This window comes from Littorina saxatilis, linkage group LG2 (genome assembly GCF_037325665.1).
Source record: "Littorina saxatilis isolate snail1 linkage group LG2, US_GU_Lsax_2.0, whole genome shotgun sequence".
Taxonomy (NCBI): Eukaryota; Metazoa; Mollusca; class Gastropoda; order Littorinimorpha; family Littorinidae; genus Littorina; species Littorina saxatilis.
Window position 1 is genome coordinate 101,399,499 of NC_090246.1, and position 26,449 is coordinate 101,425,947.

Sequence of the window (26,449 nt, forward strand, 5' to 3'; positions counted from 1 at the left end):
GCCGGCTTTGCAAAGTTCCAAAAATGAACTGGCAAACTGGCAAAAATAAACAAAAAACAAAACTACTTCATGAACGGTCATAAATTCATCACAAACAAATGAAACCTAGCGATATGTTTTGTCTTCTTACAAAGTCATGGAGTGCGTGTATCTGTGTTTCGATACACAGACGTTCGGAGAAACACGAACCGGTCGACAAGTTCAAGTCAAACCAATTGACCCCTGACACACACATTTTGACCCGTGCACAAGACGTTGTATCGATAAACGAAGCGCAAATAAAAAATAATAATAAATGCAAAGAACATAGCAACAAGATATGCAAACATCTAACAAAGCCGAGCAAGCAGAATGACAGGTCTAATGAAAAACACAGAGGCAATGAGTCGGAAACAAGATCGCGATTCTTTCCTTCGCTGCACGACGCAAATCTTCTGTGACCTTTGACCCAACGTAGCTTCCACATTCGATCACAAAGCTTACAACTGAAAACCGAGGGGGTGGAATACTGAGAGGAACCTACAGAACTGTGCATCCTCAAACCTTACATATTTATCCCAACATTTTATGAACTCAAAACACAGAAAGTTGCTTTCACACGCCAGCTTTGATTGCAACAACGTGCTGGGGCCCCAAACCATGTGTTATCAAAACGGAACTCGTGTTTCAAAGCATGGCTCCCCGTGTTGATTTGGCACTTATTTTCTCACTACCAAAATGATGACAAAAACGATGTTTGGTGGTTTGTTGTCAGACCAGCTTTTTTGTCGGTCCTCGGGGGGCATAATTTTTATTGACTTTTGTTTCATATTAATTGACCGCGGCCTTTGGCCTTGGTCAATAAATATGAAACAAAAGACGATATGCTCCCCCTCGGACCGACAAAAAAGCTGGTCTGTCAACAACCCATCAAACATCTTATAATGTTACTACTATTGACAACTGCCACACACATAACTGTACGAGTGTGCATGAACTATTCTTACAAAATAGTTGATCATGGAAGGCTCCGACCTCTGCACTAATCTAACCTAGGAGATAAGAAATCTAAAACAGATAAACTGCTTACGTTCCAAAATCTAGAATAAAAAAAACGAAACAAGAAAGGAAAGTTAATAAAACGTTTAGTTATTGACAAAAGAAAATATTCACGTGTACCTCTACCTAATGGTTTTGGAAAGACATAAAATAATTATGATACATATAAAAGAACGGACTATGCGTTAACTTAAACCTCTCCATCTGAGTAGGCGTTAAATTCGACTCTCGCCATCTTTATGTAGAAGTCTAATGAACGCCTACTCAGCTGAGTTTTTTTTATGGGCCTTTTAATTATTTGCATGTCTGTCCATTACAAAAACCATGAGTTCAACCTTCTCGTGAATATTTTTGTTTTGTCTGCATTTAAACGTTCCATAAACAAACCTTTCTTGTATTTTTTGTACTCTAGAAGATAAGGGCCGAGCTACGTCTTATATATTTAAAAAAGTCGTGCAGCCAGCCGAGTTACTTTTTGCGGCTTAGGGGCAGGACGGTAAGATCTATTGTGGCGAGAGAGTGATTTCACTTTGTTGCTGCTTTTTCGTCTTGTTTAGCAATCATGAAACTTTGCCTACTGCTCACCTTCCTCGGGCTGGTGGCTGGCCGGCCGGAACCCGAACCGCAGGTACGTTTACGTGTATAAAAGCAGGGGGTTTTGTAATAAAAAAAAAGTTACGTTTTTGTGTGCACATTTTATTAACATATGTGTACGTGCATGCCAACACAGTTTTGTGTGTAGCAAGGAGCACAGGCTATACAGTTAAACACAGTTTTGTATGTAACAAGGATCACAGGCTATACAGTTAAACACAGTTTTGTGTGTAACAAGGATCACAGGCTATACAGTTAAACACAGTTTTGTGTGTAGCAAGGAGCACAGGCTATACAGTTAAACACAGTTTTGTGTGTAACAAGGAGCACAGGCTATACAGTTAAACACAGTTTTGTGTGTAACAAGGAGCGCAGGCTATACAGTTAAACACAGTTTTGTGTGTAACAAGAAGCACAGGCTATACAGTTAAACACAGTTTTGTGTGTAACAAGGAGCACAGGCTATACAGTTAAACACAGTTTTGTGTGTAGCAAGGAGCACAGGCTATACAGTTAAACACAGTTTTGTGTGTAGCAAGGAGCACAGGCTATACAGTTAAACACAGTTTTGTGTGTAGCAAGGAGCACAGGCTATACAGTTAAACACAGTTTTGTGTGTAACAAGGAGCACAGGCTATACAGTTAAACACAGTTTTGTGTGTAACAAGAAGCACAGGCTATACAGTTAAACACTAGGTCACTTCTGGTTTTACATTTTTAGTTTTACATGGCAGGATGTCTATTTACACATTTGTAATTTAGCCATGAACAAATTATTTAAAAGCAAAATAAGATACATTTGATACATTGTTTGACAGAAGGCACAGAAGAATTTGTTTGTGAGAGCAGGAGTGACTTTGTTCATGCTACCCAAATAAGATACTATTCTTTACTCAATTTTCTTTTTATTGGCAGTTATTCAGTTTTGAATGTCGTGCATGGCTGCATGTTGTTGTTATACTGACGGGTCGTGTGCTGGCCTTTCCCTCACGCACTCTATGAAACAAGTAATCCCCCTGCCGTTTCATTCAAACTTTCTATGATGTTAAAGGCACTTAACTTGGCTATCTGACACACTTTTCGGATTACAATTTTTTTTCAGTGGTCACGTGACCGCCACTCAAATAACGGTACCCCGAAAATCGACCCGACCAAATTGTACGAGAACAGTTACAAAAAATTGACACAAATTTAGAATATGCACAACTCGCTTACTTTTAAATATGGAGAGATAGTCAAAATAAGTATTTATGCTAAACAGGTTATTTTTGTTATGGCTATTATGCGTATGTCTTGGGTTACACCATTCCTACTGATGAATTTGTCAATCGCATGAGCGGTCATAAACAGGAGGTTCTTCGGAGGGGTACCACAACAAAAAGCTCTGTATTGCAGGAATGACCTGGAGGATTGCTTTGAAACTTCCAGAATAGTATACCTACATATCAGAAATACTTCATATTCAATTTCATGATCTTTACATGTATTTGTTAAGAAGTTATGCAATGACCCAATCTTCCAGAAAGAGTTTTAAGCCCGTCACAGGGTTTCGGGTTTACACTAAGCAAATCCATGACTTCGCGTGCATACAGAAAAACGATTGTACTATCAAAGTTTCACTTGAACATGATCACTGATGTACATTTGCGTTATTTGTAAAGCTGCCGGTTCTAAACAGCAGAATGTTTAAAATGATTTCTGTTATCTTTTCATTTATATATTTATTTATATTTTTTTTATCTTAAATTTAGAACAGGTTTACTAATGATTAAACTTGGCCGAATTTTTGCAGAAGGTCACTTGTCACATGAGCTTGGTAGAATTTTTTGTTTGTTTAGCCGAAGCACTCGTCCTCTTCGCATACTTCTTCTTCTTCTTCTTCTTCTTCTTCTTCTTCTTCTTCTTCTTCTTCTTCTTCTTCTTCTTCTTCTTCTTCGTTCATGGACTGAAACTCCCACGCTCACTCATGTTTTTGCACGAGAGGGCTTTTATGTGTATGACCGTTTTTATCCCACCATTCAGACAGCCATACGCCGCTTTCGGGGGAAGCATGCGGGGTATTTTCGTGTTTTTATAATCCACCAAACTCTGACATGGATTACAGGATCTTTTCCGTGCGCACTTGGTCTTGTGCTTGCGTGTACACACGAAGGGGAATAACGCACTGGCCGGTCGGCACATAAGTTGACCTGGGAGATTGGACACATCTCCACCCTTTACCCACCAGGAGGCCGCGCTCTGGATTTGAACTCACGACCTTCCGATTAGGAGACCGATGTCTTATTCACTAGGCCACTGCACCCACCCTCTTCGTCTACAAAGCTTGGTTCAGGATGTACTATTCGGATAAGCCTTACGAGAATCCAAATTGTGGGTCACTTATTCCATTTTTACATTTCGAGATATTTGAGTAGTTGAACATGTCTCCTTTGATATGTATAAACACTAATTTATATGACTAAAAATTACTTGTTTTATTGAGTTTATTTAATTAAATTAAGACAAGAAATGCATACAAACAAAACTAGCTCAACAACTCGAACTATTGTTTGCACTGTACTTCTTTTCGTCAAAAAAGTAAATTCTTATGCGAGTTGTTTTTAATGTTCCAATGTTATCCGAAAGTACCACATGACCATTGAACGTGTACACACGTTTCTCTTCTTTGTTTTTGTTGCAGATCGAAGTTGAAGAGCTTGGTAAGTGATTTTGTTTTTGAAAAAATAATAAATGGATTTGGTGATTGACTTATCTTCCGAATGACATTTCCTTGGAATTGTTTTGACCTTAAACATCGGTTTGAAGAAATATACTTCATAATTGTATTTTTGTGTGAAGAAACAAAGCCGAATATTTCTTGTCTCCAAGAAATGTGCTGCATTTTTGTAGTGTTTTATACTCATGTTGAAGTCAGTACCAACAATACACAAATACCAAAGTTTAGGATTTGAAAATATACGCATACACGCACATACACTGGCACAGGCACACAGACAGACAGACGGACAAAGTCTCACGCACGCACGCACGCATGCACGCACACACGCACGCACGCACGCACGCACGCACGCACACACACACACACACACACACACACACACACACACACACACATACGCACGCACGCACGCACACACGCACGCACGTATGCATGATTGTAATCTTTTTTAATTGATTTTTCCAGAAACTGTCGAAGACCCTGAAGTTACAGAAGGTAAGCAAACTTTCATTTGTTTGATGTATATTTTTGTATTTGCTTTTGTTTGGTTGGTTGTTTGTTTGTTTGTCCATCATACTGTTTCTCTTCAGAGGGAATTAGATGAATCTGATACACTATTAGCCAATAAACCACAGGATGAGACACTTTTGATAAAGAGAGAAAATATTAAATCAGAGCTTGAGGTACTGTCACTGGAAAAAGCCAAAAGTGCCCAAGTGCGTTCCCGTGTCCAGTTTATTGAAGACGGGGAGAAGAACACCAAATATTTTTTGAACTTGGAAAAAAAGTAAAGCCAATATGAAAATTATGGACCGGTTGCAAACAAAAAATGGAAGGGTAGTAAATACACAGCAAGAAATTATGAAAGAACAGGTACGTTTTTTTAAAGATGCATATGAAAAACATCTGAATTTAACGAAGTGAGCGCACAGGAATTTGTACAAGATTTGAATATACCGTTTCTCTCCAATGACCAAAAAGGCAATCTAGATTCTGATATTACCAAAGAGGAATTAACAGTTGCTCTAAAACTATTAAATAACGATTCAGCCCCAGGTCTAGATGGCCTCACTACCTGTTTTTATAAAGTATTTTGGCTGAAGATTAGGGATGTAGTTCACGCCTCCTTTATATCATCCTTTGCTAATGGCGAGTTATCGACCACTCAAAAACAAGCTGTCTTGACATTAATCCATAAAGGGAAAGAATTGCCCAGAGATGATCTCGGGAATTGGAGACCCATATCTCTGACTAACACAGATTACAAGATCCTCGCAAAATGTCTGGCAAGGAGACTTTCAACTGTAATTGGTGATATTATTCATGAAAATCAGGTTGGTTTTATGAAAGGTAGGAAAATTAGCACAATGATTAGACTTATTGATGACACCATAGATATTATGAATACAATGGATAAACCTGGAGTTTTATTGGCAGTTGATTTTCGACGCGCTTTTGATAGCATATCCAAAGACTTTATTTTGTTTGCTTTTGATAAGTTTGGTTTTGGAGACAATTTTAAGAAATGGGCTTCGGTTATCATGAATAACAGTCAAAGTTGTATTAATTATACAGGGTGGATATCTGAGCATTTCCCTGTGGAATCAGGCATCCGTCAAGGATGCCCATTCTCGCCGATGGCATTTATTATAGCCCTTGAATTGTTAGCAATTAAGATTCGTTCAGATGAAGATGTTGAGGGTATCCGGCTACCCATGTCACCTTTTGAGGTATCACCAATGAGGGTCCTAAAACTGCTCTTATATGCCGATGATGTCACCCTTTTTTTACATGATCAAAGAGATCTGGAAAGAGCTTTACATATTTTAAACATGTTTAAAGCTGTTTCCAATTTAGAAGTGAATGTAAATAAAACTGAAGCCATGTGGATTGGGTCAAACAAATACTGTACTGACCAATATTTTGGTCTTAAATGGAAACGGAAAGTAAAAATCGTTGGAATTGTTTTTTCAAACAATATACCTGCGTCATCAATTGAAGACAACTGGTCTAAGAAAATTCAACGTATGCAACAAATAATTTTTAATTGGTCCAAAAGAAATTTAAGTATACAAGGTAAAATTTGCATTGTTAAAACCTTTCTTATATCTCAGTTCGTTTATATCTTCCAGTCTCTAGCAGTGCCTTATCATGTTTTACATCAAATTAATTCCATTTTGTTCAGGTTTATTTGGAAGAAAAAATATTCAAATACACGGGCGTTTGAAAAAGTAAAACGAACAATTATGTGTAAATTAAAAGATGATGGTGGATTAAATATGATAAATGTTGTGGATATGCACAACTCATTTATGATGTCGTGGGCTATTGGTCTGCAGAACTCTACAGACAATTACTGGTCTGTCACTCCTAGATATGTTTTTTCAAGTTTGGGTAATGGTTTGTCCTGTTTTGACTCTAATGCATCCTCCAAGAAGCTGGTTGGCGTTGTTAACTGCAGATCGGTCTTTTGGAGACAAGTATTGTTAACCTGGCTAGACAACAAGAAGGATGTCATGAATGAAATCGGTGACATGATTTCATTTGAAGAATTATGTCAAAAGGTTGCTTATAAACCAGCCAGACAATTTGAGTATAATGCGTTATGTACAGCACTTAAAACAAAACTGATTAACGCATTGCCATACCGATATGTTCTGTTGCAGGGTTTGACTCGTATTGGTAATATTACACCAAGGGAAATAAGAACTGTTTTGGTTAATTTCGAGGTACAAACTCCGAGCGCCTGTTTTTTTTGGCAAAGAAAGCATAATGTTGTTCTGGAATCAAGACACTGGCTGTTAGCTGTTAATTGTACAAAAGAAGAACGACTGCGTCTGCTTCATTGGAAAATTTTACACAGAATTTACCCAACGAATATTTTACTAAACAAGATGGGTTTATGTCAAACTAATAATTGTGAAGTTTGTAATGAACTGGATACACTTGAGCACTTCTTTTTTCATTGTCAAGAGGTGAGGAACGTTTGGAAACTATGTAAAGACTTTATTTTTAAGCAAATTTATTATAATATAACTTTGAATAAAACAGATATATTATTTGGTTTTTGGAATGAAAATTTAAAAAACGATCAAATTTACTTTATAAATTATTGTATTTTGATAACAAAAATGACCATAGGAAAATTTAAGTATGGGAAGAAGTTAGACTTACGTATTTTATTGGAATTAGAGTTAAACATTAGACAGAAGTTTATGTTTTGTATAATATAAAGTTGATTATGTTATACAGAAAAAGACCAAGGAAGAAGGATGCTCCCCGCCTTAAAAAAAAAATTACAAAAAATTACAAAACATTTTTAAAAAATCGGGCAAAAAATATGGGTTGAAGCATCCTACATGCAACTGAGGTCAAAAAAAAAAAAAAAAAAAAGACCACAAAGCACCTGGTGGTGAGAACCTCCATTTTATATAACCTCATATTCGCAAACATACTTCTAAAACCACTCTAATTTATTTGTTAACAGGTTACTTTGAGGGAGACATCGAACTTCCCAAGGTAAGTGGAAGCGACTCCATCATCAGAGGAGATTTTTTTTATTTTATTCACAATTAAATAACTAGAAAGAGGCACGAGTATCTAATAAGTTATGTACCTCCGGCAACTGAGCAGATGCTGATCGAACAACAATTCTGTGTCTCGACACCCCCCCCCCCTCCTCCACACCAATTTCAAAGAGTTCCCCGTCAACGTTTCGATATTTTTAAGCCCTATTCGTTTGTTGTAAGCAGCTGTGGCGAAGTTCAGGGGTGGATGTTGCAGTGAGTGCTGGGACGGGGCGGCGTGGTAGCATACTGGGAGAAGGAACAAGCGTCGGGACAAGCAAAAAGAGAATGAAAAAAAAAATGAAAAAAAACAAAACATAAAGAAGAGAGAAAAAAGAAAAGAAAAAGAGAGAAAAGAAAAACAAGTCGCGTAAGGCGAAATTACAACATTTAGTCAAGCTGTCGAACTAACAGAATGAAACTGAACTCACTGCATTTTTACAGCAAGAGCGTATACTCGTAGCATCGTCAGTCCACCGCTCGATGCACACGCAGTGAAATTGACAAGAAGAGCGGGGTAGTAGTTGCGCTGAGAAGGATAGCACGCTTTTCTTTATCTCTATTCTTTTTAACTTTCTGAGCGTGTTTTTAATCCAAACATATCACATCTATATGTTTTTGGAATCAGGAACCCACAAGGAATAAGATGAAATTGTTTTTAAATCGATTTCGGAAATTTTATTTTAATAATAATTTTTATATTTTTAATTTTCAAAGCTTGTTTTTAATCCGAATATAACATATTTATATGTTTTTGGAATCAGAAAATGATGACGAATAAGATAAACGTAAAGTTTGATCGTTTTAAAAAGAATTAGTTTTTTTTACAATTTTCAGATTTTTAATGACCAAAGTCATTAATTGATTTTTAAGCCACCAAGCTGAAATGCAATTCCGAAGTCCGGCCTTCGTCGAAGATTGCTGGGCCAAACCTTCAATCAATTTGATTGAAAAATGAGGGTGTGACAGTGCCACCTCAACTTTTACAAAAAGCCGGATATGACGTCATCAAAAGGTATTTATGGAAAAAAAGAAAAAAACGTCCGGGGATATCATTCCCAGGAACTCTCAGGTCAAATTTCATAAAGATCGGTCCAGTAGTTTGGTCTGAATCGCTCTACACACTCACACAGACAGACAGACAGACAGACAGACAGACACACACACACACACACACACATCCCTCGTCTCGATTCCCCCCTCTACGTTAAAACATTTAGTCAAAACTTGACTAAATGTAAAAAGAAAGAGAGATGAGAGTGAAGAGGAGAAAGAGAAAGAGAAGAAGAGGAGAGAGAGAAAAAAATAAAAGAAAAAAAAAAGCAGCTGTGGCCTAAGTCAATTCAATGAAAAAATAGAGGATGAAAGTGGTTAGAGATGGCAGGAGATATCACATGACTCTCAGTTTACACTTACTGTTGTAGTTTATATTTAGAGCGCGTACTTCCCTTTGTTCCTCAGTATTCAGTTTTACATTGCTTGTGTGTCTTTTTCTTTGTCTCCAGTTTCGCAATGCCATCCGTAACCTGAATAGTCGTTGGCCGAACGGCATTGTCTACTACAGGATCAGCTCTGCTTTCCGTCAGTGGTCATTCGATATTATGAACATTCTTTTCTCATATGGCAGAGAGAGAGAGAGAGAGAGAGAGAGAGAGAGAGAGAGAGAGAGAGAGAGAGAGAGAGAGAGAGAGAGAGAGAGAGAGAGAGAGACAGACAGACAGACAGACAGACAGACAGAGAGACAGAGACAGAGACAGAGAGACAGAGAGAGAGGTTATTTGTCAAATCACATTATGAGGAGTTTGTTTTAGTTCAAAGTGAGGCTTTATTGTTTTATTCCGGTGACTTTTACATTTTTCCTGGTGTTCAATACTGAGATTCCACCGTCAACACCCCAGGCGTGTTTTCTGTAAGTCCGAACATTTTCTCTCTGCATGACCACTGACAGTCTAGGAGATACAAAATATATTTTTAATACACCCACAGGGTTTAGCCTGGAAGAAAAAGACAATGGGACATTTGTCCCCCTCAACCAAATGTTGATGGGACATTACATAGTCCAAGGCAAAACGCACAAAGCAGGTTAGGCGGTGCCAAAATACTTTTGTCAAAAGATGCAAAATAGTGCTATTTGGTTCCATATGATGATATGAGAATTTGCCAGTGTATCAGGTTTCGATTGATTTCGCTTCTGTTGGCAGTTTTCACAGAGGTAAACGCCCAAGTGCAGATACTTTGCAGGATTGCTTGAATACTCATGAATTACATTTTAAAAGCCAATCACAGCGCATTTCACAAACTCGCAAGTTCCTCAGCTTGGCGCACGTTTTTGCTTAGGTCATTCCGAACACTGTACTCCCGTGAAAAGTGTGCATGGGTCGGCGCAGTGGTACGTAATCTCAGTGCTCCCTTTGACGCACTGAAGGGAATTCCAATGGGACATTTTGAGATGTTATGCGCCAATGGCGCAAAGCGCACTGGTAAATGAAACCCTGCACCCACGGAAGCACGCACGCACGCACGTATGCACGCACGAACGAACGTATGCATGCACAAACGCCACACGCGTTCGCCTACGTACATACACATTTGTCCAAGCAAAGCAAAACAAAAGAAAAAATACACACACACAAACACAAAGGAAAACGAAAGAAAACAAAACAAAACAAAACAAAACAAAACAAAACAAAACAAACGAACAAACAAGCAATCAAAACAATCAAAGCAAAGTAAAACAACGCTTACAAAAAACATTTTTCAGCCTCGAGTACCCACGCCACCATCGTAGAGGCGATGAGAGAGATCGAGTCGAACACCAAGCACGGCTCTACCTACTGTGTGCGTTATGTGGAGAGGACAACTCAGCATGATTATATCTACATCCAGAAAAACACAGGGTAAGGCTTCCTGGTGTTTATAGTGTCTTTGTCACTAAGCCAGAGTGCTCATATCCACTTCAACAGCTGCCTCGCAATGGATCAATAATCAGCCCACAAAGGGCATAACGCCAACTCTCAAAATTGCCTTTATCGGTTACATTGTACTCAAGCGAACAAAGAAACAAAGAAACAAACAAACAAACAAACAAACAGGTAAAAAGACAATAATCCATCCTGACAGCTGTCAGCAAGATGGGCGTCACAGGAATGTGGATGGTGGGTTTGGGGGCTGGGTTTTGGGAGTATATTCCTGCATAGAGGCAGTACGTGTTTTCCAATGCAATCGCAGTAACAGTCAGAACTATCCATCCTGACAGCTGTCATAGCAAGATGGGCGTCACAGGAATGTGGGTGGTGAGTGGGGTGCTGGGTGGATGTGTATGTTCCTGCATTGAGGCAGTGCATGTTTTTCCCGAAATGCAATAGCATTAACAGTCACTACCTTCCATCCTGACAGCTGGCATAGCAAGATGGGTGTCACAGGAATGTGGATGGTGAGAGGGGCGCTGAATGTTGGGGTATGTTCATGCATGGAGGTAGTGCGCGTTTTCAAATGCAAAAGTACTAACAGTCAGAACTATCTATCCTGACAGCTGTCACAGCAAGATCGGGCGTCACGGCGGTGCCCAGGAACTGTCCATCGGCACGGGGTGTGAGCGCAAAGGCACGATCATGCACGAGCTGAACCACGCGCTGGGCTTCTGGCACGAGCAGAGCCGTTACGATCGTGATTCCTACGTCACTATCCACACCGATAACATCGACTCCAGTAAGACAAATTATCCTGTTTTATGTAAGAGTGAATAGCAACGGAGTGAAACGGGCGTTTACTGTACAGTTCGATATCCAAAATGCACAAACCTGCTGTTGATGTTGTTGTTGTTGTTGTTGTTGTTGTTGTTGTTTGAATGCTTTAGCTTGGTGATGGTCCTTTTCAATTCTCTCGTACCTACACGAGGTTATGTTTGACGTCACACACAAGTATAACGTGTTATCTCAAACTTCTGATGCGCTTTGGGGCCCTGAATTGCATTCTAAAAATTACGTTCAGAAGAGGGATCCCCGTCAATTATTATTCGTACTTTTGCTCCTCCAAAATGATGACAAAAACAATGTTAGTTACCTTGTTGCCATACCACAATGTTTGTGTTGGTCGTCAGGGACTATCTGCACTACTCGTCATAAAAAACTTCACAAACCTACAACCAGGGGCGGATCTGGGGGGGGGGGGGGGTGCAATGGGTGCAATTGCACCCCTCCCCAGCGGGACAAAAAATTAAAAAACAAAAAAAGAAGAAAAAAAAGAAGAGAAAAAAAAAGAAGAAAAATGTATCACCTGAAAATAGCACTTTACTCGCTCAGATTGCACCAGATTGCACAATTTTGCTTCCTTTTTAAAAAAAAATTCCGGGGGGGCATGCCCCCGGACCCCCTTAGCATGCTCGGCGCTTCGCGCCATCGGTTCGGCGCTTTGCGCCTTCGCTGATAAGATACAAAAACAAAACAAAAAGAACTTTGCACCCCCCCCTTTCAAAACCCAGATCCGCCCCTGTACAACACAGACTCCCCCCCAAATCAAATTCGCAAAATCAAGGTTCCCGCGTTAAAATTGACAAAAATTCAAAACTGCTAAAACGAAACATGTTTAGCATGTCATTAGACAGAACAATCAAATCTGCATCCAAATCAGTAAGTTTTGTTCACATATCTTGTCTACCAAGGGCGCTACGGCATGCTGAGCGGTGTATAAAAGGCAGTTTTTGAAGCCGTTTTAGCGGTAAAAAATGATACATTTGGGTAACTCGCCAACGCATTGCCTTCAACCTTTCGGAGATTTGTGCTAACACGTGTCGTAAAGTAAATACGGAATTTCAAGTCATTTGAGACATTAGGTCTGCTGTTATTTGTCATGTCAGAAAAAAGTGCTTACATTGACGGTAGGTTTTTGCTGACTCATCGAACAAATGTAATTTGTTAAAATCTTCAAGGACAATGACAGATGCGCCACATACTCAAATTTCACGTACATATCTTATCAGACATGGGTGGTATGAGGAATTCAACTCGAAAGTAGTTTTTAAGAAGTTGATTCATTCAGAGCGCTGAGCGCAAATGTCGGCCAAGGCCTAGCAAAGCTCACTGCCGATACGATCAATGGCTCTTGAAAAATCATTTTCGAAGAATGTTTGTGTGCGTTTAAACAAGTGCGCTGTGAACAGCCATTGTTGAAACTGTACTAGATTTAAGGGTAAATTGAAGCTTTCATTTTTCTAAATGCATGCTAATTGTAATTGTTTTGTTTTTTTGTTCAATCGGACAGGGTACATCTTTATTTTTAAAACTCTTTCTGGTATGTCGCATAACAGCAGAACTTATATCTCAAATGACTTACGATTTCGTGTGTAGTTTACGACATGTGTTAGCACAAATCTCCGAAAGTTTAAAGGCAATGTGTTGGCGAGTTACTCAAATTTTCCTATTTTTTGTCTCATTACCCGCTAAAAAGACTCCAAATACTGCCTTTTATGCCTTCTGAGAGGGTTGACACCTACACCGCTCAGGATGCCTTAGCGTCCATGGTAGACAAAATAAATTATATGAACACAATTGACTGTTTTGGGTGCAAATGTAATTGTTCTGTCTAAGGACATGCTAAACATGTTTCGATTGAGTTGTTCTGATTTGTTGTCGATTTTTTCGCGGGTACCTTGATTTTGCGAATTTGATTTTGGGGGGTGTCTGTGTTGTAGGTTCCACTGTATCCCCACCACGTCATGTAAATTCAATCTGTTTTCTGAATAAGTTAGGAGAATAAACGGCCTTCCCAGTCATATAATTGGTTTTACGATAAACGGCCTCATCAGAAAGATCTTCCCTCAAACGCATGTGTAAAGTGTTTCATGACGAGCAGTGTATATCACCTTCTGTTACATCTTTAACAACTTCGGCCTTTTAGTTTTAGGCCCTGATCGACAAAGATAAAAACAGAGGACGATATGCCCCCCCCCCCCCCCCCTTGGACCAACACAAAAGCTGATCTGTCAACAAGGTACCAATCATCTCATATTGTCAGTGTTGTAGCTATTTTTTCAATGCTCATTGCAGAGTATCTGCACGATTTCGCCAAGCACACCACCAGCGACATGAACGTGTTGGGCACTCACTATGATTTTGGTTCCATCATGCACTATGGCCCCTACACTTTCGCCAAAGACAAGTCCCACCCCTCCATCTCCCCCAAGCCCGGTCAGGCTCATGGAGTGACCATGGGTCAGCGTCTGGCCATGAGCACCCAGGACGTTTCGCTCATCCAGAAACTGTATGGATGTTCTGCTGGTGAGTTTGGGTGTTAAGGAGGTGTGTGTGTATGTGTGTGTGTGTGTGTGTGTGTGTGTGTGTGTGTGTGTGTGTGTGTGTATGTGTTTGTGTTTGTGTGTGTGAGTATGAGTGTGTGTGTGTATGTGTGTGTGTGTGTGTGTGTGTGTGTGTGTATGTATGTATGTGTGTGTGTGTGTGTGTGCGTACGTGCGTGTGCGTGTGTGTTTGTGTGTGTGTGTGAAAGAGAGAGAGAGAGAGAGAGAGAGAGAGAGAGAGAGAGAGAGAGAGAGAGAGAGAGAGAGAGAGAGAGAGAGAGAGAGAGAGAGAGAGAACGAACGAACGAACGAACGAACGAACGAACGAACGAACTTTATTACACACACACGCACACACACACACACACAACAACAACAACCTCATCATCAGAGAGAGAGAGAGAGAGAGAGAGAGAGAGAGAGAGAGAGAGAGAGAGAGAGAGAGAGAGAGAGAGAGAGAGAGAGAGAGAGAGAGAGAGAGAGAGAGAGAGAGAGAGAGAGAGTGCGTGCGTCCTTTGGTAGGTGCGTCTGTTAATTGCTGTGTTGTTTCCAGATTAATTTAAGACTGTTTTAAAAATAACCTCTTCTGTAATGCAATATTGATGATAACATTTAAATTGTGTTTTTCTTCCCCACAGATACCTCTCACATCACCCATCCTGCCAGTGCTCGTAAGTACTTGACATCATCACCCATCCTGCCAGTGGTCGTAAGTACTTGACATCATCACCCATCCTGCCAGTGGTCGTAAGTACTTGACATCATCACCCATCCTGCCAGTGGTCGTAAGTACTTGACATCATCACCCATCCTGCCAGTGGCCGTAAGTACTTGACATCATCACCCATCCTGCTAGCGGTCGTAAGTACTTGACATCATCACCCATCCTGCCAGTGCTCGTAAGTACTTGACATCATTACCCATCCTGCCAGTGGTCGTAAGTACTTGACATCATCACCCATCCTGCCAGTGGTCGTAAGTACTTGACATCATCACCCATCCTGCCAGTGGTCGTAAGTACTTGACATCATCACCCATCCTGCTAGTGGTCGTAAGTACTTGACATCATTACCCATCCTGCTAGCGGTCGTAAGTACTTGACATCATCACCCATCCTGCCAGTGGTCGTAAGTACTTGACATCATCACCCATCCTGCCAGTGGTCGTAAGTACTTGACATCATCACCCATCCTGCCAGTGGTCGTAAGTACTTGACATCATCACCCATCCTGCCAGTGGTCGTAAGTACTTGACATCATCACCCATCCTGCTAGTGGTCGTAAGTACTTGACATCATTACCCATCCTGCCAGTGGTCGTAAGTACTTGACATCATCACCCATCCTGCCAGTGGTCGTAAGTACTTGACATCATCACCCATCCTGCCAGTGGTCGTAAGTACTTGACATCATCACCCATCCTGCCAGTGGTCGTAAGTACTTGACATCATTACGGAGGTTGATAACATTTATTTTCTTCAGGAAAATCACTGACATGGCCATACGGCTTTCGACAATTTTGAGAAGTTCAAAACTAGACCGTCCTTAGCATTACTTTATTGCTACCGCGATAAAGATCGACAGCTCTGCCGAAATGACGGCAACGTTTTTATCGATATGTTAAGAGGATGAGAGTCGCTTGTTCATTTCAATGCTTGTTATTCTCTCAGGTGCCAGGAGAAAGGTTCCGTATAACTCTCGCTTACTTCATTACACATGTCGTATGCATAAAGAGCGCTTCCTTCCCTTTGGTTATTTGATATGTTATAGGGCGTTCTACCTGAATTTTTCTATCGTAGCGGTCGTGATGTTTTACACTCACAGAATACAGATTATTTTTCCCCCAAGTGTTTTTCAAGAATCTGCTTTATTAATGGAAACTCGAAAAACGACATATATACTTACAAATATTAACTTGAAGGGTTGATGAAAACTGCATACTGAACGTAAATCTTTTAAACAAAGAATATGATGTGCAGCAATCTCCACAGAGATCAACTACACTGCCAGAGAATATTTATTAATACAAACAAATATCTCAGAGAGAAAGAACAAGTCGCGTAAGGCGAAAATACAATATTTAGTCAAGTAGCTGTCGAACTCACAGAATGAAACTGAACGCAATGCAACGCAGCAAGACCGTATACTCGTGGTCCATCGCTCACGGCATAGGCAGTGAAATTGACAAGAAGAGCGGGGTAGTGGTTACGCTATGCTGCATAGCACGCTTTTCTGTACCTCTCTTCGTTTTAACTTTCTGAGCGTGTTTTTAATCCAAACATATCATATCTATATGTTTTTGGAATCAGGAACCGACAAGGAATAAGATGAAAGTGTTTTTAAAACGATTTCGAAAAAAAAATTTTGATAATAATTTTTATATATTTAATTTTCAGAGCTTGTTTTTAATCCGAATATAACATATTTATATGTTTTTTGAATCAGCAAATGATGGAGAATAAGATAAACGTAAATTTGGATCGTTTTATAAATTTTTATTTTTTTTTACAATTTTCAGATTTTTAATGACCAAAGTCATTAATTAATTTTTAAGCCACCAAGCTGAAATGCAATACCGAACCCCGGGCTTCGTCGAAGATTACTTGACCAAAATTTCAACCAATTTGGTTGAAAAATGAGGGCGTGACAGTGCCGCCTCAACTTTCACGAAAAGCCGGATATGACGTCATCAAAGACATTTATCAAAAAAATGAAAAAAACGTTCGGGGATTTCATACCCAGGAACTCTCATGTCAAATTTCATAAAGATCGGTCCAGTAGTTTAGTCTGAATCGCTCTACACACACACACACACGCACACACACACACACATACACCACGACCCTCGTTTCGATTCCCCCTCGATGTTAAAATATTTAGTCAAAACTTGACTAAATATAAAAAGCATTCATACAAGCAAAAACGACCTGCCAATATCTGTGAAAAAGATTTCGAGGGGAGGTAATCAATTTACCTAAATCAAAGAGGAGATTTACAACAGTTGTGTCCCTTGTACCACTTTCAGTTTTTGGTGTTCACTGTTATTTTTCGTATATCAGGCAACCAAGGAGATAAAACCATGTACCTCGATCAAAATCCACGCTTCTCAGTGTCGCAAAAGAAAGACAAGGACGAAGAAGAAGATTTGAGATAATTTATACCTGTTGTATTTGGTATGCAGAAGATCAGAGATGATTAATGGTATGAGTGGTATTCATCCCCCTTTATCTCTCCCTACTCCCTCTCTCTCTCTCTCTCTTTCCTCTCCCTCTCTCTCCCTCTCTCTTTCTCTCTCTCTTACTCTCTCTCTCTTTCTCTCTCTCTCTCTTAAAAAAATGTGTTAAAAACCACTTAACGCCTTTTGATTTACCACACTTAGTATCACGTCAAAGATATGCTGTGCATTGTATATAATAATAATAATAATAATAATAAATAACTTTTCTATAGCGCGAGTCCCATCAATTGGCTCCAGGCGCTTTACAAATTCATTATAGAATAAACTAGCACAAATCAACAAGCATACAAAGCATACATTTAATTGAGACATAACACCAAGAACCCAAGCACTAAGCAAAACTTAGCGTACAATGTTAAAAGTACACACACACACACACACACACACACACACACACACACACACACACACACACACACACACACACACACACACACACACACGCACGCGCACACACAAAGATACCATTGACAAAGAAACCATAAAGCACATACAGGGTAGAGAGTTCCAAAACAGAATAGAGTTGTGGAGAGTCTACTCAGGCTAAGCAAAGGCTTTACGAAACAGGTATGTTTTGAGTTGGGTTTTGAAGGAGGAAAGGCTGCTGGAGTCACGGATAGAACTTGGAAGCGAGTTCCAGACGGTCGGAATCTGGTACCTAAAGGTTCTTTCACCAAAGGTCTTGGTCCTGGTTTTGGGGATGCGAAGGAGTTTTTCAGAGGAGGATCTGAGAGAACGGGATGGCTCGTAGATACTGAGGGAATGGGACAAATAGGGGGGGAGTGATTTCTCAAAACAGCGGTACCCTAACAGAGCGAGCTTGTACTCGATTCTGTACTTCATAGGAAGCCAGTGAAGGGTGGTAAGTAGGGGAGTGACATGGTCTTTCTTAGACTTCTGCAGAATGAGCCTTGCAGCACTGTTCTGGACTCTCTGTAAGCGATCAAGTTCTTCAGTGGGGAGGCCGGCAAGCAATGAGTTGCAGTAGTCAAGTCGACTCAGGATCAGAGAGGAGACAAGTTGAACAGTGGCTTGGAGTGTCAGGAATGATCTGACAGAGGAAATCTTGCGCAACTCAAAAAAGGCACATTTACAAACAAAACTAATGTGTTTTTGCATTGTCAGAGCAGAGTCCAGGTACACGCCTAGGTCCTTAACAGCGGTTTGGGAAACAATCTGAGTGTCGCCTATTGTCAGGGAAGTACAGTCAATCTGATTTAAAGCATGCCTTGAGCCTGACAGCATCACCTCAGTTTTTGAGTCATTCAGCTTGAGTTTATTGTCTATCATCCAGTCTTTAACTGACTCAATGCAGCGCTCAGTGTTTTTAACCACTTTTGGAAAATCACTGGGGGGAGCAGAATCCTCTATTTGGGTGTCGTCGGCATACTTGTGGTGTTCGCAGCCATGCCTCGAGATGACGTCAGATAGGTCCTGTGTATATAGTGTAAACAGAACCGGGCCTAGAACAGAGCCCTGAGGTACTCCATGCTTCAGGGGAACAGGGGATGATTCTTTTTGACCTATTTGTACTCTTTGAAAGCGTTCAGAGAGATATGACACGAACCACTGGAAGGCTTTGTCGGCAATTCCAAACGTGAACTGTAGTCTCTTTAGGAGGACGTCGTGGTCGATGGTGTCAAATGCCGCCGAGAGGTCCAAGAGTGCGAGCACAGACACTTCCTTGTTGTCAGCACTGGTCAGCAGCTTGTCAGTTACGTAAAGAAGAGCGGTTTCTGTGCTATGATTTTTCTTGTATGCGGACTGATGGACGTCCAAAAGATCATTACTCAGCAGATGTTCTTGGAGCTGCGCTAGCACACACTTTTCTAACAGCTTGGTCAGAAAGGGTAAGTTTGAAATGGGTCTATAGTTCTTTAAGCACTCCGTGTCAAGGCCTGGCTTTTTTAGAAGTGGTGTTATGACTGCCTCTTTAAACTGTGCAGGCACAGACCCAGACTGAAGAGAAAGGTTTAAGATTCTCGTTACAACAGGAACAAGGAAATCCAGGCAAGTTTTCATAAGTGACGTGGGAATGGGGTCAAGTGTGCAGGATTTTGGAGCACATTTTGAAATAAGTTCAAAAACAAACTTCTCAGAAACAGGGCTAAACCGTGTAAGGGGGGTCCCTGAAAATGCGGCGAAGGACATTTGTGTTTTGGATGAGTCGAGACCTTTGCGAATGTCAGAGATCTTCTGGTCAAAGAAATTGCTGAAAGTCTCGGGGAGTTCTGATGGGGGAATCAATTTAGGGAGGGCAGTGGCTTTCTTCTTCGCGAATAGCTCATCTGTTACAGAAAACAGAGCCTTGGTGTCTTTGCACTCAGCGAGGCGGGATGTATAGTATTCCTGCTTGGCACTGGTGTGGAGAGCTTTGATGTCGTCAAGCTGTTGACGATAAATCTGACGGTGAACTGTCAGGCCTGACGTTCTCCATAACCTCTCCCACTTGCGTACGAGCCGTTTGTGGTCCTTTATATCTTCGGACATCCATGGGGCTGAGGGACGATCAGTGACTTGCCTGGTGACAAGGGGGGCGTGGCTGTCCATCAGCTGACGTAGACAGGTGTTGAAGACCATCAAGAGGTCTGTGTCTGGCGTGTCGGCAGCAGTGGAGGCAGCAAACACCTTCACGTCTTCCCTGAACTTGTCCACGTTCATCTTCTTCAGGTTTCGTGACGTGACCGTTCTTACTGCAGGCTTGGGCTTCTGAATGCTGATGTTGAATAAAAGAGCTGAGTGGTCGGATATCTGACAGTCTCTCACAGAAAATGAGCTTGTTGGATTGTCGGCCTCACGCACAACAAGCCAGTCAAGAGTGTGACCATCTGTATGTGTGGGTTCATTGATCAGCTGAACAAGACTATAGTCCTTCAGAAATGTCTTTACTCGGTTCACTGAACTGTTTGCCTGTGCGTCGAAGTGACAATTAAAATCACCAACAAACAAGTGTTTCTTTGTGTGGTACATTTCAAGAAGGTCTGGGAGTTCGTTCAAAAAATCCGTGTCTTTCAAACCGTTCTTTTTGCTGGGGGGAGGACGGTAGATGCATACAAAAAACAAAGATGACTGTTGATGGGAGTAGTGCATTTCAACAGCTTCGAAAGAGAGAAACTGTAGTCGCTTGAAAAACAGGTTGTTGGTAAGGTGAGTGGCGTGAATGATACATATCCCGCCCCCTCTTCTGTCCGTTCTAGGAAAGGACTGAGTCGTATGAGTGGAAGGGGTCATGTCTTTGATAGTAGCCTCATCACCTTTCTCGCACAGCCAAGACTCCGTGATAATTGCAAGATCAATGTGATCGTCAATAATTAGGTCACGAATGATGTGTGTTTTCGGCCTGCAGGAACGAGCATTTACATGGAAAGCGTTTATGCCAGGGTGGTTGTGAGAGTACGATGAAGGAACAATGGAAGAGGTATGCACTTGAACGAGGTTGCTTGTGATCACACCGCGAGTTGGGCGGTCAGACAGTGTTGGTGTGTATATTCTGAACATATTTGTGTTGTACTATTGCTACATGTTCGATTGCTACCAGCTTGTATTTACCTGCATAGTATGCATTTGATTTTATGAATAACCACATATTATGTATGCTCTTCATGCCTCATCTTCATCATCATCATCATCATCATCATCATCGTCGTCATCTTTATTATCACGTGCTGAAGTTTTCCGACCTCCTTTTGTTGGTTAACTTTTTAATGTTCAATTTTTTAATTATATAATTGTGTGTCTAAGCGTCCCAAGGAAAGATTGTAAGAAAAGGCGTAGCCTTAAATCTTAATCCTTGTTCAATTCAATTCAATTCTCTCTCTCTCTCTCTCTCTCTCTCTCTCTCTCTCTCTCTCTCTCTCTCTCCCTCCTGTTAATCTCACAGATCTTCGTCATCTTATTTAAACTGATTCCGACACACGGTGGGATGTTTCAGAGAGCGTGGTGCACTGCAGCTTCGATAGCAGCTTGTGCGGAATGACTTCGGATAGCCAATCCAATTTCCAGTGGACTCGCAAGTCCGGCAGTACCTCCACCTCACATACCGGACCCAATGCTGACCACACCAACAGTGCTGGTCAGTTCTCTGTCCATCTGTCTGTTTGTCTGTCTGTCTGTCTGTCTGTCTGTCAGTCTGTTTCTATGGGCATCTTTCTGTCTCCCCCTGTGTGTGTTTGGCACTATTTCTGTATCTCTGTTCCCATATCTTTATCTGCCTCTGTCTCTCTCCCTATATCGGACTCTTTCTCCCTGGGTTTGACTCGCAGGTCTATGTCTGACTGCTCTCTTTCTCGCTACATCTAATCTTTCTCTCTCCCACTCACTTTCTGCCCCCCCCCCCTTCTCTCTTTCTCCTTCCCGAATATAATCTCTGTCTCTGTCTAGCTCTGTCTGTCTATGTCTCTCTCCGTCAGTCTGTCTGTCTGTCTGTCTGTGTATCTGTCTGTCTGTGTGAATTTCTGATTCCGACACACGGTGCACAAGCTGCTATCGAATCAGAATTTCTCTCCCTACCTTAGTCTCTCCCCCCCTCTCTCGCTTTCTCTCTCTCTCTCTCCCTGTCTCTCTCTCTGTCTCTCTCTTTCTCTCTCTCTCTCTGTCTCTCTCCCTCTGTCTCTCTCTCTCTCTCCCTCTGTCTCTGTCTCGGTCTGTCTGTCTGTCTCTCTAGCTCTGTCTCTCTCTCCCTCTCTCTCTGTCTGTCACTCTCTGTCTGTCTCTCTCTCTGTCTCTCTCTCTCTGTCTCTCTATTGCTTATGCCACAACCCTCGTAAAATATAATTTGATTTGATTTGATTTGATCTCCCTCTCTCTCTCTTTCTCTCTCTTTCTCACTCTCTCTCTCTTTCTCTCTCTCTCTCTCTCTTTCTCTCGCTCTCTCTCTGTTCTATTACGCCCACATAATGCCTCATATAAACTTCGCATCGACACGTTGGGATAACTGCAGTGATGTTCAATTAAAAAGACTCAATTCCCTGCATCGCGGAGCTGCAAAACTTATTCTGCATGATTTGAATAGGTCCACGGATGATAAACTAAAGCTCTTGAATTTCCTCCCCTTGAAAGATCAGTTGACGTTAAACTTCTTCTTCTTCTTCTTCTTGGCGTTCGCAGAGGTTACACAATCAGTCCAGCACTGGTGATAAATGTTGTCGTTTTCTCCAACTCCTGTCGACTGCCGTATAGTTTGGTCTGCAAGGGAGTTGGTGACGGCCACACTTCTTTTCGTTCCTCATCTAGTAAGGGACATCGCTGTAAGATGTGTTCCGCTGTTTGGTCCTCTTGACCGCAGGCACAGGTTGGTGATGGCGCCAGCTTGAACTTTCGGTTCATGTGAGCATTGAGCCTGTTGTGGCCAGTACGCAGCCTGATGAGGTTGACTTGCTGCTCTCTGGACATTGTGTGGTAGTCATCTCTGTTTGTCCTTGGCCTCATCAATGCCTTGATGATTGTCTTCTGCTCACTAAAGCTGACACCGTTTTCAGGTTGGTCTTCCACGGCTCCTTCTTTTGCCAGCTCATCTGCCCTTTCATTTCCTGGTATCCCACAGTGTGCTGGTATCCACTGGAGGACAACTCTTCTGGTTTGTCTGACCATATGTAATGCTTTGGCCAGCTGTGGGAGTTTGTCGTTCTCTAGGGCCTGAAGGACTGAAAGGGCGTCCGAGAGGAAGACAACTTGGTAGCAAGGGTCTGCGGAGTCCTGAACGAAGGAGGCGGCCTGCATGAGAGCTTCTGCTTCTGCTTTATAGTTTGTGCAGTGTTTGCCAGTGGCAACGCTGGATGTAGCTGTATGTCCCCCAGGGAACTGGATGAGAATGCCTGCACCTCCATTGAGCACGGCGTTAGTTGCTGATCCATCGGTGTATACATGGATCCACGCCTCTTTTGGGTACTGTTCGTCGATCAGGGCTAAGGTGAGTGCCTGTCGAGCTGTGTCATTCTGATCTTCTCCTGAGGTAACATGTGGAACACTGGTGCAGATCTGGATGCCTGGTTTCTCTGTTGCCTTGGGGGTTTCCTCTTCTTCTTGAGTCAGAGGTAGAGTGTTCTGTGGAAGGACTTCCCTGTACTGTCGAGAAAGTCTCTTGCTCTCGTGTACAAAACTGCTCCGTTTAAGCCGGTTCTTGGTGAGGTTGCTCAGTCTGTGCTTCATGGGGTGGTCGGGTAGGCACTTGAGCTTCTCGGCCTGTACCATAGTCTTGGCTTCTCTTCTCTGACAGAGGGGTTGGATGGTGGTAAGCTTCTCCATTTCCTTGATGGGCGTGGATTTCATTGCACCGGTGATGAGTCGGAGGGCCTGGTTTTGCACACGGTCAAGGGTCTGCAGGTTTGTCTTGGCTGAGGTTGACCACGCTGTGGAGCCGTACTCGAGGTGGGGTCTGATTGTTCCCTGGTATACTGTCTTCAGTATCTTCTCGTTCGCTCCCCAGGTGGTACCTGCCAGCTTCCTGAGTATGGCTAGCTTGCGCCGGGCCTTCGTCTCTGCCTGTGCAATGTGTGGTTTCCAGGTCTGCCGTCTATCAAAGGTGACACCAAGGTACGTTGCTTCTTCATCCTCTCTCAGAGGAGTTCCACCAAGCCTAATGGTTCCGGCTTTCTGCTTTGGCGACAGTGTGAATAGGGTGGTGGAAGATTTCTCCTTGTTGATGGAGACGCACCAATCTTCTGCCCATGCGTTCAGCCTATCTGCCGCTTGCTGCATTCTGTAGGTGGCAGTACTTGCGTGCTCCTCCTTGCACCAGATCACAAGGTCGTCTGCGTAGAGAGCAGCTTTGATCCCCTTGGGCATCTCAGACACCAGATCGTCGATGAAGAGAAGAAAGAGTGTGGGGGAGAGGACTCCGCCCTGAGGGACGCCATGACGAAGGAGGAACTTCTTGCTTTTGGTCTGGTCGACGTTAACTCTTGCCCTGCGGTTATAGAGGTAAGAGCGAATCCACTGGTACATGTTGCTGGACACGCCTTTCCTCAGCAGTTTTACAAGGAGTCCATCTTTCCAGACCTTGTCAAAGGCCTTCTGAAGATCTATCCAGGTGACGAAGACCAGCTTCTGTTCCTGAAAGGCATCTTCAACTTCTTGCGCCAGGTAAGTGACCTGATCTTCAGTGCTGCGGAACTGTCGGAATCCAGCTTGTTCAGGGGCGAGGAGGTTCCTGGATTCCAGGTACCACCTGAGGCGCTCGTTCACAATTCTCTCCAGGGTCTTCACAACACAGCTGGTGAGGCTGATTGGGCGATAGCTGGTGGCCTTCTTTGGATCCTTCCCTTTTTTTAAGATGGGGATCATGATCGCTTCTCGCCAGAGTTGTGGTAGCGATCCTTCTTGCCAGCTGCTGTTGAAGACCTCGAGTAGCTTGTTCTCTGCTGCACTACCAAGGTGGGTTAGCATCTCGTTGGTGATGCCGTCTGGGCCAGGGGACTTCTTCGCCTTTGACTTTTTCAGAGCTGAGTGCAGCTCGTGGAGTGTGAGTGGTTGACTCATGGCGTCCACTGTCGACTGTCTGGCAGGTCTCTCTCTTTTCTCTCTTCTTGCTTCTCTCTGTTTCTCGGGGCTAACATGGAGGTTGCTCTCAGCTGCATAGCTTTCAGCAAATTGGTTGGCAGCATGCTTTCCAGTTAGCACCTTCCCGTTCTCTTCTAATGTGATCTTTCCTCTGCTGGTGTTCTCATCATTCAACTGCTTGGTGAGCCTCCAGAGCTTTCTGCCATCCTTCTCAAGGTTCAGAGAGCTTGTTTTCTCTTGCCAGCTTCTCCGTCTTGCCTGTAGCTTCTTTTTGAGAAATTTGGCTTTGGCTTCCTGGAGGCGGATGTTGTTGTTTTGTGACGGGTTGACTTCTGCTTCCCTTCTGGCGTCTGCCAGATCATCATCCAGTTCCTGCAATTCATTACTCCAGTAGGGCTTATAGTCTCTCCTGGCACCCCTGGGAATGGACTCACGCGCTGCTCTGAGGATGCTCATGTTGAAGTCCTTCGCCACCATGTTGATGTCTCGACCCTCGACTCTGATGTCTTTGGTGAGTTCGCTGGTGCGGTGTCTAAAGAGGAACCAGTTCGCTCTTTTGTAGTTCCACCGTGGGAAGGAAGCTTCAGTGCAGGACTCCATGCCCAGGGTCAAAAAGACTGGCCGATGGTCACTTCCACCTAGCTGTTCTCCGACCTCTCTGCTGGTTAGCTGGTGCATGTCTTCCGTGCAGAAGGCTAGGTCAGGAGTGGATGTAGTGTGCCATCTTCTGGAGTAGAATGTAGGGCAGTCAAAGGGACTGTTCAAAAGGATGAGACCTTTGTCGTCCTGCCAGTTCTCCACCTCTTCTCCTCTCCGATCCAGGTGGTCATATCCCCAACTCTGTGAATGACTGTTGAAGTCACCCACCACGATGAAGTTGGAGGCCTTTGCGGGGATCGTGTCAAGGGCGAGGTGTCTATCATTGGGGCAGTAGAAGTTGACAAGATGGAATTCTGATGTCTTCGTCTGAATTCGAATCACCTGATATTCGGAGTCCTCCATGTGCGTTTCTATCAAACAGGCATTGATGTTGTTCCTGATGAGGGTCAGGATTCCTCCTTTGCTTCGGTCTGTTCTGTCGGACCTAAGGCATTGGTAGCCTCTCACTTTGAAGGACTTTTGGGGTGTCAGGTGCGTCTCCTGAATACAGCAGATGTTGATGTTCTTCTCATGCAGGATATGCTCCAACTCTGTCTTCTTGTTCAGGATACTTTCTGCGTTCCAGTGCATGACCTGAAAAGGTCGCTGCTGACTGGGTTTCTTCCTGGTTGTGGTGGTGCCAGTCACTTTCCTCCCGCGTCCCCTGGCGTGACAAGACGGACGGGAGGGACCTCCAGTAGTTGGGGCTGGGTCCCTTTGAGGCATGGGACCCGACGCTGCTCCACCCTGGGGGGTCCTCAATGGGCGAGCGCCATTTCCATCTGTGCTGGTTGATTGTGTCATCATTTGCGTAAGTGCGTGTACCCGTGGTTTGTTAGAATGCGCCGTGCGGCCCGGGTCCTCCGTC

The 26,449-nt window shown here is 42.7% G+C and overlaps 2 protein-coding genes across 2 annotated transcripts in view; one reads left to right on the plus strand and one right to left on the minus strand.

The window, feature by feature from the left end:
• LOC138960362 (tachykinin-like peptides receptor 99D) overlaps positions 1 to 26,449 on the minus strand; it is a 313,550-nt gene that overhangs the window by 179,924 nt on the left and 107,177 nt on the right. The window lies entirely within an intron of this gene.
• Positions 1,491 to 26,449, plus strand: part of LOC138960456 (hatching enzyme 1.2-like) — a 25,852-nt gene continuing 893 nt past the window's right edge. Inside the window, exons 1-10 of the mRNA XM_070332365.1 lie at positions 1,491 to 1,666; positions 4,313 to 4,331; positions 4,817 to 4,846; positions 7,839 to 7,870; positions 9,423 to 9,498; positions 10,679 to 10,814; positions 11,450 to 11,625; positions 13,962 to 14,192; positions 14,848 to 14,880; positions 21,377 to 21,517. Coding sequence (XP_070188466.1) covers positions 1,601 to 1,666; positions 4,313 to 4,331; positions 4,817 to 4,846; positions 7,839 to 7,870; positions 9,423 to 9,498; positions 10,679 to 10,814; positions 11,450 to 11,625; positions 13,962 to 14,192; positions 14,848 to 14,880; positions 21,377 to 21,517 — 940 coding nt within the window. The 5' untranslated portion in view covers positions 1,491 to 1,600. The remainder of the gene's footprint in view (positions 1,667 to 4,312; positions 4,332 to 4,816; positions 4,847 to 7,838; positions 7,871 to 9,422; positions 9,499 to 10,678; positions 10,815 to 11,449; positions 11,626 to 13,961; positions 14,193 to 14,847; positions 14,881 to 21,376; positions 21,518 to 26,449) is intronic.